Source organism: Coenobita brevimanus, chromosome 24, assembly GCF_032717465.1.
Source record: "Coenobita brevimanus isolate Jiangsu-jjx chromosome 24, ASM3271746v2, whole genome shotgun sequence".
NCBI lineage: Eukaryota > Metazoa > Arthropoda > Malacostraca > Decapoda > Coenobitidae > Coenobita > Coenobita brevimanus.
The window spans coordinates 8,536,544-8,550,912 of NC_136977.1; the positions used below are offsets into that span (position 1 = coordinate 8,536,544).

Sequence of the window (14,369 nt, forward strand, 5' to 3'; positions counted from 1 at the left end):
ATCAGTAAAAGAAAAAAGTGGGAGATATTTGAGAGAGAGGGAGGGAGAGAGGGGGGGGGGGATGTATCCTAGAAATGGAGAAAGGTTTACTGGAATGCCATAAAAGGTCCAAATTAGCTTTAAAAAAAAGCTAATTGAAAAAATTTAGAACGCGAAAGAAGAAAAAAAATGCGACCAAGTTTAGATTTTTGCTAAAGAGTTAGTGAGAGGAAAGACGGCTAGGAAAGTGTGTGTGTGTGTGTGTGTGTGTGTGTGTGTGTGTGTGTGTGTGTGTGTGTGTGAGAGAGAGAGAGAGAGAGAGAGAGAGTCAAGAATAGAGGGGAAATTTCCTCTAATGACCCCAAAAGGCGAAGTCGGTTGATTATATGAGGGGAAGTTCAAGGAAAACTGGCGAAAAGGTTCGGGAAAGGAGAGAGAGAGAGAGAGAGAGAGAGAGAGAGAGAGAGAGAGAGAGAGCGGTGTAGAACAGAAACAGAATTGAGGAAACTAGAAAGCATTCAGAGGGCTCATACCTCCGTCAATGCCATTGCCATTAAAAGGGATCCGGATCCGGATCCGTTGATATAGGATCCGGATCCGGATCTGCCCCCAAATTTAATCGAGTCTTTCTTCGTCCATGGTCCACCTTTCCACAAAATTTCACAGAAATTCGTTCAGTACTTTTGGAGATATTGTGCTGGATACTTTGAATCCGGATCCGGATCCACCCCCAAATTTAATCATTTCTTCCTTGGCCCATGGCCAACCCTTCCACAAAATTTCATCAAAATTCGTTCATAACTTTTTGCGTAATCTCATCCGGATCCGTGGATACAGGATATGGATCCGCCCCAAAACTTAATCAGTTCTTTCTTGGTCATTGGCCCACCTTTCCACAAGATTTCATTGAAATTCAGTGAGAACTTTTGGAGATGTTTCTCCGGATCCGACCCATAATTTTTCATTTCTTCCTTGGTACATGGCCCATCCTTCCACAAAATTTCATCAGAATCCGTTCATAACTTTTTAAGTAATTCTGCCAACAGACAGGCAAACAAACAAAGAAACGCCGGCAAAAACATGACCTTCTTGGCGGAGGTAATGAAGACGGAACAAGAGCCAAACAAATAAAGACAAGGAAAAACGTTGAAATTAAGAGAGTAGTGGTAGAACAGAAGTGAAAGACGGGAAGAGAAAGCAGGAGAACTGGAAGAAAGGGAAGGCAGAAAAGAATGAAAGAGTATGAAAGGAAGAATGAAGAATGGGCGATATAGATGAATGGAAATGAAAGGAAAGGCAGGCACAGTGAGAGATAAATTGATGTGAGTGAGGAATAGAGCTGAAAGAAGAGGAAGTGATAGGCAGAAGAAAAAATTGAGGTGAAAGAACAAAAACATGGAATAGAAATGAAGGAATGGCAGCACAGATTCACACTTCAGTACACCAGGAAGCATGCTTCTTTGTAGTGTTAAGAACGTTTAGTAGATCAGTGATGATTGTATCTAAAAAAAAAAAAATAGATAAATAAAATAAAGACTTCCTCAGAACACTAAATTAACTCCCAAAGGATGTCAGGTTTTTTCTTCTTATTAACAGACTCTTTATTGTCTTCATGAAGGACATTGTAGTGAACGGGGTAGTAAGAAACTGAAAGTAACTCTTGTAGTAAAATGACGTCTTTTTATCATCCTTCCACCAAACGATTTTATATTCTCGCATTGCAGAGGTTATGGAGTTTCCCCAAATCCTATCAATGCAATGACTTTTTTTGGCCCGGCTTTTTTTTTTTTTTTTTTTTTTTTTTTTTTTTTTTACCCGAACGCCAGACACTTAGTCATCGTAGAAGGAAGTCTCGTAGCGAAGGGGTTAAGGACGGTGTGACCTCTTTCCTACTATTTTTTCCTTGACGCAATGTTGGGTTCGTCTTTCTTGTTTTTCCTCTCGTTTTTTCTTAGCTCTGTTCATTTTTTCTTTGTTCCTGTCTTTATTTTTTAGTGGTTTTCTTTCTCGCCTCATTGTGCTTCCCAATACCATCTCTATTTCGTTTATTTTATCCATCATTATTTCTTATATCTCCCCCCCCCCTTTTTTTTTTTTTTCTCGGCCTTTATTCTTCTTCTCGTATCCATCTTTCCTTCATATTCCCCCCTTTTGTCCTTGCCTTCCCCTCCTCTTTCATTTCTCGTATTTCTTCCTCCTCTTTCTCCCTGCTTTCTTTCCTCTTCCTTTCCCCCCCGTTTCTTCCTAATTTCTTCATATACTGGCATGCACTCCTCCTCCTCCTCCTCCTCCCTCCTCCACTTCCTCCTCCTCCTCCTCCTCCTCCTTCTCCTCCTCCTCCTCCTCCTTCTCCTCCTCCTCCTCCTCCTCTTCCTCCTCCTCCTCCTCCTCCTCCTCCTCCACTTCCAAGCTAGCGTGAGGAGGCCTGGAAGGGAACATATAAGCGTGACATCAGGACCACAGGAGCGTGACATCGAACCTCTCTCTGTCCTCCTCCTACTCCACCTTGACTTCAATTATCTGGGCTGAGTGACTGGCCTCCCGTGACGTCAGTTAGGTGTGGCTTCAGTTGAGTGTGACTTCAGGTGATTGTGGCCAGTTCAGTGTGACATCAGTTTAAGTGTGACTTGAAGTTTGATGGGATTTTGGTTAGTGTGAGGATTGTTGAGTGTGAATAGTTTGACAATTACTTCGAGTGTGACTTGTTTCAGTGTGACATCAGTTTACCTGTGACTTCAAAATACGTGCGAGTTTAGTTGTGGCGATAGGTATGTGTGAATTTGAGTACGTTGTAAGGAACTGTAAGGTGACGTGGAGGAAGGATTAGGAGAAAGGCGACAAGTGAGAAAAAAAAAAAAAAAAAGGAAGAAGAGGAAAAAAGAGGCAAAGGAAGGGGAAAAAACGATAAAGAAAAAAGAGGCGATAAAAAGAAAATAAGAGATCAAGAAAAAATCGGTAAAGAAGGAGAATAAGAGGAAGGTGATTGAGAGGAAGGGGTTAGAGAAGGAAGGAGAACGATAAAGAGGAAGAAGTACGAAAAAAAAGTGGAAAGGATGATAAAGTAAGAGAGAGAGAGAGAGAGAGAGAGAGAGAGACCCATAAAATGAAAAATGGAGAGAAAAAGAGGAGAAAAACGATCTTACAGAGGAAATAAAGAGAATGGGGGAGCGATTTGCAGTTTGGAAAAGGGTGGGGGTAAATTGAGTGTGAAATTAAGCGTGACTTCGACTTGGTGTGAGTTTGAGTGTGAGTGAATTATCGTGTGGAGAAGACAGGTAGGGTTTCGGTACTGCTATTATTATTATTATTATTATTATTATTATTATTATCAAGCCTTACTAGTTCATATAGTGTACATTCACCATAACAGTTATCATTCACCATATCTCTTTAAAAAGTCACCATATCCACTACAATTCACCACCCACTACATTTCACAGCCAACACAGCTGAATACAACAACCGCAGTTCTAGTTCACCACAACCACCACATTGCACCACAGTTTACTATAGCCACATTTCACAACCACGGGTCACTGAATTAATGTAGCCAATTTAATATGATGACCTTTTATACTACACACACAACCACAGTTCACATATCCACCACAGCAACTATAGATCTTCATTACCACAGTTACCACCACCACCACCACCACCACATCCACCACCACGACTACCACAGTACACATGAGCTGCCACAACTAACAGTCAGAGACGGCCATAAAAATCACAATTAACTCCAATTCACCACAAAAAGATTAAATTATCCTAACCATAAAATTTCTCATTCTTGCAACCACCATCGCGGCTATGAAAATCCGTGTGTGTGTGTGTGTGTGTGTGTGTGTGTGTGTGTGTGTAATGATAGGTGGGTGGGTGTGTGGGTGTGGATGATGAGTGTGGAAGTGTGTAGTAGGGTGCGTGTATGTGTATGTGTGTGTGGTTGTGGGTGAGTGTAGGTGTTTGAATGTGGGTGGGTGGGTGCGTGTGTGTTTCGTGCGTGTGAGTGCGAGCGTGTGTGGTGGGGGGGGGAGGAAGAGAGGGGGGTTAAGGGCCCCAGTCTCACATTACTGGGGTCACGGTTCGATACCCCGGTTTGCCTTGAGATAGTCCAGGCTCAAGGTGACAGAGAGAGAGAGAGAGAGAGAGAGAGAGAGAGAGAGAGAGAGAGAGAGAGAGAATATGTTATTAGTTAATTATTAAAGACAAAACACACTCGCGGTCTAAACGTTCACCCACTCAGCTAATTTTTTTGTACTTTAACCTTGAATGCTTGCATGGTATGTGTGTGTGTGTGTGTGTGTGTGTGTGTGTGTGTGTGTGTGTGTGTGTGTGTGTGTGTGTGAACTTGTCTTGATCCCTTTATGTATGTTTGATGTATATGAGTATACATGTATGTATATATTCGTGTGTATGTGAGCGTTTGAATGTTCGCCAGTGTGTTTTGTATGTGTATACCTTTATTGTTGTTTGTATTCCCTGTATGTGCTCATGTGCATTTTTTTCGTGTGTGCGTGTGTATGTACGTTTGCGTGTTGGTGGGTACGCGTCTGAGGGTTTATGTGAAGAGAAAAGGTCATGTGGATATTTACCTGAGTAGGGAGCTGGCTGACCAGGTAGACAGATAGATAGATAGATTGATTGGTTGGTAGGTAGGTAGGTTATTGTGTAGTTGTGTAACCCATTTAGTACGACAGGCCTTTCCCAGCTTGTCAAATCGTCCGGAAATAACAAGAATAGACTAAACAAGAGACACCACCGAGTTCACGGGGTAGACGATTCTCCACCTATGTACCCTTAGACTGCCAGGATGGTCACGCCAAGAATAGTAGTTGTCGATAGAGGTGCAGGAGGGGAGGGAGAGAGGGGAGAGGGGGGAGATAGGAGGGAGAGAGGGAGGGGAGGAGGAAAATTAATGGTGGGTGGGCTTATTGTTTTCACCTTAATGTTTCTTAACCTCCCTCGTACCGCCTTCCCCTCCCCCCCACCGTCTCTGTTGTCTTTCCCCTTCCTCCCTTCTCTCCCTTCCCCCCCTCTCTTCCCTCCCGCGTTTCTCCCCCCTCCTCTCTCCCCTCCTTCGTCTCTGTCCCTCTCTGTTTTCTTTCCCCCTCTACTCTTTTTCTCTTCACTCTTTCTCTCTCTTTTTCCCGTTCTCTTTCTTCTCTCCCACCCCTCGCCTCCCGCCCCCATTTCTCTCTCTCTCTCTCTCTCTCTCTCTCTCTCTCTCTCTCTCTCTCCTCCCCCACACACACTTTTCCTTCTATCTTCCCTCCCCCCCCTCATCACATCCAAAGCCAAGGACACACGCATGCACGCACACTCAGTAACTCTCTCTCTCTCTCTCTCTCTCTCTCTCTCTCTCTCTCTCTCTCTCAGCTATCCATGTTGCTGTTTCCTCTTCGTTAATCTTACCATATATCCTGTATACTTAATTTTCCTCTGCATTATTGTTTTTTTTAATGCCTTACAAGCATTGATGATGTATGCTGTGAAGAATTGTATTAACATGTATGTATGGATGGTGTCTGTATATTATGTATGTATGATATGATATGTGTGTATTGTGTATATATGTATGATGTATATATTATATTATGCATATGTATGATGTATGTATATTAATGTATGTATGTATGTGTTTGTATTTGGTGTGATTTATGACGATGATGATGATTTATTATTATCGTTACTTTTATTATTTTTATTATGTCTTTCTTCATCATCATTATTTTGTCACCCTTCATATGATCATTATTCTTTCATCTCTTCCTTTTATTATCCCTCTTCATCTTTACGTAAACTGAAGTCATTGATAAGAGTTATAAATAAATCACACAGAGTATGATAATCCTTTTTGATTTTCATACTAACTGAGCTCAAACCTTATCCAGGAGAGAGAGAGAGAGAGAGAGAGAGAGAGAGAGAGAGAGAGAGAGAGAGAGAGAGAGAGGATTATCACACTGCTTCCTCTTCGCTCTAATCACCCAGGAAAGTACATTCGGATTATCTGTGGACATGTACGCACAATGTCTGCGTACATGTACACATAATCAGTGTACACATACATGTGCACACAGTTTATTTGTACATGTACGAACTATCAGCACACATGTGCACCCAGATTATCTACGTAAGGGGGTTATGTACACACGAATTAGTTACGCACATAAACATAGGGATTGTCTACGCCCTTGTGCACACGGATTATCAACACACACGGATTATAACGCACATGTGCATGGATTTTCCGCACATGTACTCGTGGATTATGAAACAAAGGGATTATTAACGCACATGTAGGCACGATTTACCTACACGTTGAGGAATTACCTACACATGAGAATGGCTAGTGTGTGCGTGTTAATTAGACCTACACAGTCAGGTTGCTCACACGGATTATCCACACACAGGTATTATCTCTAATCAGTGCAGTGTGTCTGGCGGTCTGTCTGTGCCTGTCTGTTGACCTGTACCTGTCTGTCTGTATCTGTATTTATCTGTATATGTGAGTCTGCTTTTCTCTCATACACGTCTGTCTGTGTCTGTTTATTGATCTGTCCATGTCTGTGTTTGTCTGTATACGTGTCTGCATTTCTATCTCTATGTCTGACGCTGCATACACGTCTGTCTGTCTCTCATTTATCTTTGTATCTCTATATATCTGTATTTATTTATGAACTTTTTTGCAGCCGTCATTATCCTCTCTATTTTTTCTCTCTGCATACACGCCTGTCTGTCTATACATTAATCTTTGTATCTTATCTGTCTGTGTTTATTTTTCTCTGTCCATCACTAGCCCGTCTGTATTTTTTCTCCTTGTCTCTGTCCACCAGCATCAGTGTACAGATGCTTCAGTGTGTATTTTCTGTGGGTGTGTTTGTAACCTACTGACGTCCATATGAATAGGGGTATACGATGAGCTTCTACATAGTGATGGTTTTACGAAATGCAACCCAGGGAACCATTTGTGACGCACGCTAGCCTAATAACACATAAACTCTTGGTGGTCTAGTGGCCTATGGCGCTCCAACCTGACTTTTCTTTTTTACAAAATGAACAGAGGAAGGAAAGCAAATAAAATCCATACGCCAGATTACAGGTGTCCTTCTTTCTTTAAAAAATAAAAAAGTTGAACTGCTATATAATGAAGTTTAGGGGGAAACTAATTGCCCATGAGGGTGTAAATTCGAGTGATGGTTGGGTTAATTGCTCATAATGCCACTCAGGAAAAAGCGACTGGTCACTCGCCCAATCGGGACTAAGTAACCTAGGCCAGGGCCCTTGCGCTTGTGATGTTGCAGTTCATAATTTTATTTATGGATGGATTTAATACGAAATGCATTGTGTGTTGGAGTGTTGTTAACAGTAATAACAACAACAACAGTAAGGACAATAAAAAAATCTATATAGGTTATATTTTCAACAACAGTAATCGAAAAAAATGATAATGTAATATCAGAAGTAGTCGTAGTAGTAGTAGTAGCAGCAGTAGTAGTAATAGTAGAGTTTGTATTTCTGTGCTTGTGCAATTGGAACAAGCATCAGCAATACTGTCCCCATCTGACCTTTCGCATATCCTGTGTGTCGTGGCTTAAATAACGTGATAACAAATAAGGCTAGTGCCACCATGGTAGTGAAACCGGTAGGTTGTGTGTAAAGTCTGTTTGTGCATTTTTTCATCATTGATAATAATAATAATAATAATAATAATAATAATAATTAAAGATAATAATAATAACAGCAACAACAATAATAATAATAATAATAATAATAATAATAATAATAATAATAATAATGTAACCTAACAACACAAACAAAAGCAAATAAAACCTGTGAGCCTGATAATGACCTCTAGCGAAATTAATAAATGCACACACACACACACACACACACACACACACACACACACACACACACACACACACACACACACACACACACACACACACACACACACACACACACACACACACACACACACACACACACAATGAGGCAACAGATATCAGTCACACAGTAATAGTAACAGCCGTAGTGTATTATTAGTTTTAAAAAAATTAACTAAAACACATTTAACCGTGATTATGACTGCAAATTATTAAATACATTGGAACACATCACAGTATCAACAATGCAAAAAATGCTTATCACACAATAATAATAATAATAATAATAATAATAATAATAATATAATGATGATGATAATCATAATACGGAGCGCTGTGGTGTGGATGTGAATGTGATAGGAAGAATTAGGAGAAATACACTGAGGTGGTTTGGTCATGTGGAGAGGATGGAGACGGAGAGACAGACTAATGAGGAGAGTGTATGTGAATGAGGTGGAGGGGGAGGAGGCCGAGGATGAGATGGAGGGATGGAGTGGTCTATGAGAGAAGGGTGTGTGAGTTGGGGGGGACGGCATTGAAATTGAGGGGGAAGGGCGACGTGGAAACAATTTGTTTGTGGCAGCAGCAGCAGCAGCAGCAGCAGCAGCAGTAGTAGTAGTAGTAGTAGTAGTAGTAGTAGTAGTAGTAGTCGTAACTGTAAAAAAAAATAATAAAGTAGTAGTAGTAGTAGTTGTAGTAATCATAATCATCAACATAACAAACACTACCAAACGCACAATTACAGGTGTCAGTGAACCCAAATTATTAATAACTACATTCCCACATACACACAATAACACGATTTATCAACATTTCCATCAAATACCTATCTACACATAAAAGCTTGCCCGCCTCTCTCGCTCTACCTTAATCAGCTTAGGAGAAGGCAGGGCGGTGTGCGAACGATGCAAAATTCTAGTAGTGTTTATTCCTGTCATACCTGTGCGATGGACGTTGCGGAATGAAGCTTGTGTTTTGTCTTTATGTATCGGTGTTGAGGTGATTGAAGGTTTTCGTTTTTTGGGTGGTTTGTGTGTGTGGGTGGAGGGGGAGGGTGGTGTGAGTGTGTTGGGAGTTTTGTGTGTGTGTGGGGGGGGGGGTGTGTGTGTGTGTGTGTGTGTGTGTGTGTGTGTGTGTGTGTGTGTGTGTGTGTGCGCGCGCGCGCTTGCATGTTGAGGGAGGGTCTCTCTCTCTCTCTCTCTCTCTCTCTCTCTCTCTCTCTCTCTCTCTCTCTCTCTCTCTCTCTCTCTCTCTCTCACACACACACACACACACACAGCAATTAACCTGTCTCTCACTCTTTCAAGGCTCCACCGTAGTGTACGAACAGAGATACCATCAATATTATCCCCCCAAGTCTTTAATAAGCTCCGTCTGACCCTCCACCCAAGGCTGAGATAGTGGAGATAAGAAGGTTTTTATTCAGACTATTTAGTTCCCTCTCTCAAGGTAAACAGCGGCTTGTCCATACTGATAAAAAGCTGATGATGTGAAGTGAATAATTTTGTGTATCTTATCGTCAGTTTGTGTAGTATATTCCTTGACTACCATGACGGTATTATTGTTCATTCTCTTACTATGGTTGGTGTGCTTTTTCATCGGAGGGAACTGGGATACGTCTCCTTGGTTAGTAGTCATTTATCCTCCAGTCTGCGTGAAATTCGGTGTCTTAGTTATGAGGCAGAAATGTCTCCTTGGTTACTTGTCATATTTATCTTCCAGTCCGACAGCATTCGGCCATTAACCGAGCTGAAAGAGGTTTGGGTTCTTTGTCAGACGAGGTTAAACAGACTCTTCCTCCAGACGATTTTATTTAAGGTTGGGATGAATGAAGGGGTTAATGAACGTACTAACCCATAACACGTATTAAACTCTTGGTAATAACAAAATAATGTTCTTTATTTAGTTAAGGGGTCAGCCTTTAATATATGGTGCTCAGTTATATTCTCTTCTAATATTTGATGGTTATATTTTTTGCTGATGTATGAGACCTTTTTGCAATATTCTGGTGTCTTTTTATTCGTGTTTGGTTGTATTTTGGTGCGTTGTATAAAGGAGCTGACTTTTTTTTCTCATTGCTGCGTACAATGTTATAATTTTAGGGTAATTTGAGTTATTTGTCTGCATTTCCGTTAGTTGTTTCTTTTGTGTATTGTCACGATATAGAAGGAAATTGTTTAAGTAATAGTCATTGTGTTGGGAATATTGGCTTTTATTTGATCGTTTATTGTGTTTGTTTTCTCTCTCTCTCTCTCTCATTTCGTCGTTTTCCCATCATATTTTTATGAACGGTAGACGTATTGTAATTTCAGCAGGATGTGTGTGTGTGTGTGTGTGTGTGTGTGCTTTGAGGCACTGGTGCACAGAGCTAAGTAGTCAAGGCGATCTTTGTTATATCAGCATTTGTTATGTCTTCCTGTTCTCTGTACCATGTTCATTAATGTTTGTTCTGCTAGGATAACCAGTAGTTGTTCTCAGTTCTAGGATCAGTATCACGTTTTTATCTTCTCGATTTGTTCATCTTATTCTTTACCGTGTTCCATGTTCTGTTCAGCTGTTAATGAAGTGAAACAAAATATAACCTCTGCTCTTTGTTCTTGTTTTTGCTGCCCTTGTTAATGAACTAGCACCTTTTATGTTCACCGTGTTCTCTGACGTGTTATGCGGTCTGTGAAGAAGTGGATTGAAACGGAAATCCCTTAAGTTTGTTCATTTTGTCCTTTGTTCTGCAGTCAGGGATTACGGTACTAAAAAAGGGGTTGGCGGTTCTGTTAATTGGCATACATTTTTCTCACTCCCCTATACTGTGGTGATGAAAGAAAAAAAAAAAAGAATATTACGTTTGCAAAAATGTAACACACTCAGCTCGTGTCCATTTCCATATTCTCTTGTCTTCTCGTGCCGTGGTGATGATAGGTTAATGGTGTGAAGCTGTGTGTGCTTCTACTGTACATTACCTGTTTTTGCCCCTGTTGCTCATTACCTGATCTACCTGTTCAACGACGTCCACTTCCCATTGCAGGTTGTGGTGGTGTGTTGTTTTAGCTCACACTATTATCAGTTTCTTTTCTATAACTCTCCTGTTCATTTCACGTTATGTCCCTGCTGTTCATTTATGTTATATACGTTCTCTTCAACCTGTTCACCATGTTCTTTTCTCCTTCGTCAGGTTGTGATGGTGTGGGCGTGACGATGGAGTTCTCTCGCGACTCCAATCTGCGGGGCCGCGGGCTGATGGGTGGCCGCTCCCCCCTTCAACCTCCCCTCGTCCACTCCCTCGTCTCCCCCAAGATGGACCCCACATCCCCACAAGGATCCCCCTACGTCACGGGCGGCTCCCCGCTCTTGGGCGAGTCCCCCTGTGGAGTCCCCAGGTCCCCTGTCTCCCCCCTGGGCATCATGGTCAAGAGTGAGCCCCCCGTCTCCCCCTCAGGGCCCTCCGACTACTCCGTGAACCCAAAAAAGCCGAGAAGCGATGGCATTCATGGGGATAGGGTGGAGTGGTCGCCTAGCCCCGGGGCCATGAGCATCGACTCCCTGTCCCCGCCCCCACAGAGCTCCAACGGGCTCTCCGGGGGGTCTGGCGGCCACCCATCCAACGGCATGTCACCTATGTCCTCGTCCAGCTACGACCCAAGCTCACCCTACCCATCCAGATCAGGTATGTGCAACACTTAACCTATACTTTGTTCATTTCAACTAGGCGTAAGATTAACATCTCTACACCTCTGATGCTGAACTGTAACAAAAAACAAACACCAGAATGTGATGCTAGTCACAAAGTAGTGCTGTGGGAAGGATGAAGTGTCTTATCATGACACTAAGTTACGGGAAATAAGTTCAGAAGGACGAAAATATCCGCCAGGTTAATGAATGAACTGCAGAGTAATCCATTCATTAAGTTTATCATTATTTTCCATGTGATTTCTCCTGTTATACCATGCCTCATATCTGTTGTTTGTTCGTATGGCTGTGTCTCGTCTGCATATGCTGTGTTAAGAGTTATAATATGAAGCTGTATCTATCCTTACGTTTTTTTTCCTAACTGCAAATTAGGTCACTTCCCCAAGAAACTAATATTAACCCTTCAGTCCGTTGACTAATTTTTTTCTTATGCTACTTCAAGAGAATATTTCCGAGTTTCGGAGAGCCCCCTTGTAGAGAAGAGTTCATGGAAGGTATAGCATAAACTATGTCATCGTATTGAAGGGGTTAATGGTCTGTAGGCCATTTTAGAATCTGTGACATTTATCTGCAGCCATTTCATTCTCTATCGCCCGACGCTATTTTGGGGGGATGATTTTGTAATTTTCTGTCCTCTCTAAGATAACAGCAGTCTCTAACTTTTCCAAAACGTGAAGGCTAACTTTAATTTTAACTATGTACTTACGATTTTGCTCGGCTTGGTGGTGACGTACCATCCTCTGAAGATTTAAGGTTTGGAAATAAGGTTAAAGTTTATGTGAGGTAGGATGATGCTTGTGTGTGTGACGAAGTATAGTTGGACCCGTATAATCGTCGCTTTGAGGAAGGTCTTTAACACCTCTTCCTTAATTATTTATTTTCCAAAGGACCCATTAATATTCTCGTTTTGTCTTTTTATATCTTTCTAATATTTTCTTTGACTGCATGAATATAATACAGTAATAGAGTGGTGGAGCACATACAGAAATAAACCATTAAGGAGGTGTTACTAAGCTTCCCAACCGCACCAGGATACTGCCCTTGGTGAGTGGAAAGATACGAGGTGGATGATGCACATTGTTGAGGGAATGGTGTGAAATAAAGGTAATACAAACAACTTAATTATACTGAGCCAAGTTAGAAGAAACAAGTAATGAAGAAACAAATTCTCAGGAAAAATATAATGAAAGAAAGAACGAAAAAAATGTATGAGAGGAAAAGTATGAAGGTTAATCACCCTTTTTTTTTGTGTGTGTAGGAAGTTGCATTAGCGTGACTGTGAGTGAAGTATTGATGGGGAAAATATGTTGCAGGAAAAAAATGTTTATTGACTTCGAGGAAAGATGTGTTGCAGGATGAAGAAACTGAGAGAGGGAAAAACAAATATACAGAGCAAGCCAAATAAATCCTCTCAGGCGAAAAAGAAAAAAAATCGTCTTGCTTCAACGTGGAAAATACTACCTGTGTTCAAAGCAGCGCAAAGGTTAATTGAGAGTGATGTGAAGTCTGGACGACGAATAGATATAAGAGCGAAGACGAGTTGGAGAAAAGGACAGTGACGTGATAAGAGCTTGAGAGAGAGAGAGAGAGAGAGAGAGAGAGGATTGGAAGATGGACGGTGAAATGAGAGGGTGGAGAGGGAAGAGGAGATGAAGTGGAAAAATGGAGGTTTGGGGAAGGGAGGGGAAGTGTAGAGGGTTGAGGGAAGGGAGGGGAAGAGGTAAAGGAGAGGGGGAGGTGTAGAGGGCTTGGGGAAGAGGTAAAGGAGAGGGGGAGGTGTAGAGGGCTTGGGGAAGGGAGGGGAAAAAGGGAAAGAGAGGGGAAGTGTAACTACAGGGAACGAGAGGTGGCAGAGGAAGAGGGGTGTGGGAGGTGGACGACTGAGAAGGGTGAAAAGGAGGGAGGGAAGGGGAAAAGGAATTGAGCGTTTGAGATTGGGTGGAAGAGGGGTGCGGGAAGTGAAGGGGAGTGAAAGGGAGGGGAGTTGAGGCGGAGGGGAGGTGGGAGGGGGAGGGGGGTGAACGGTGATTGGGTTATGCGGCAAGTGGCAAGGTCGGGAAAACGTCAGGTTCCCAGGAGACTCGCAGCACATTTTATTCTCTCTCTCTCTCTCTCTCTCTCTCTCTCTCTCTCTCTCTCTCTCTCAAGTTGCTAGTATATTTTTTAGGTCACTATTACAATTTTCTTTTTTTAGGTCGCTCTCAGGCTTTATTTATTTATTTATTTATTTATTTATTTTATCTTTAGTTTTCCTCTTTTTTGTTAGGCTACTAACATAAATGGTTTTCGCGTTTTTATATTTTCTTTCTTTTATCTTTTTGTTGTTGGAGGTTTTATGTTTTATTGTGATGTCGATGTGGTGATGTTAAAACGAATGTTGCTCCAGTTTTGTGTGTGTGTGTGTGTGTGTGTGAGAGAGAGAGAGAGAATAATAATAATAATAATAAATAATATTTTTGTTCCTGCATTTGTGGATAGCAGTATTTTACAATTTTCTCTACACTTCGAAGTAAGCGATGACCTAACAGCTGTTTTTTTTTTACCTCACTGTGACCAGCTGACTTTCTCTTATTTTTTTCAGTGGTACTCTTTGCTTAGTCACTCGCTATTTCCGTAAAGGCGAGAGTCACGCCGGGTAAGCATTCGGACAAACCTTTACTGCATCTGAGTACATTTTTTTTTTTTTTTTAGCCTAGGTTAGCTGGGTTTAGTTTTGAGATTTTTTTTATTTTAGGTCAACTGGGTTTAGTTTGGGATGATTTTTTTTAAGGTTAGCTGGATTGAGTTCGACATTTTTTTTGAAGGTCAGCCGGGTTT

General features: G+C 41.6%; 1 protein-coding gene across 1 annotated transcript in view; it reads left to right on the plus strand.

The window, feature by feature from the left end:
• The window catches only part of LOC145393487 (ecdysone receptor-like), a 747,239-nt gene that overhangs the window by 121,692 nt on the left and 611,178 nt on the right, over positions 1-14,369 (plus strand). The window contains exon 2 of the mRNA XM_080267607.1: positions 11,038-11,529. Coding sequence (XP_080123733.1) covers positions 11,061-11,529 — 469 coding nt within the window. The 5' untranslated portion in view covers positions 11,038-11,060. The remainder of the gene's footprint in view (positions 1-11,037; positions 11,530-14,369) is intronic.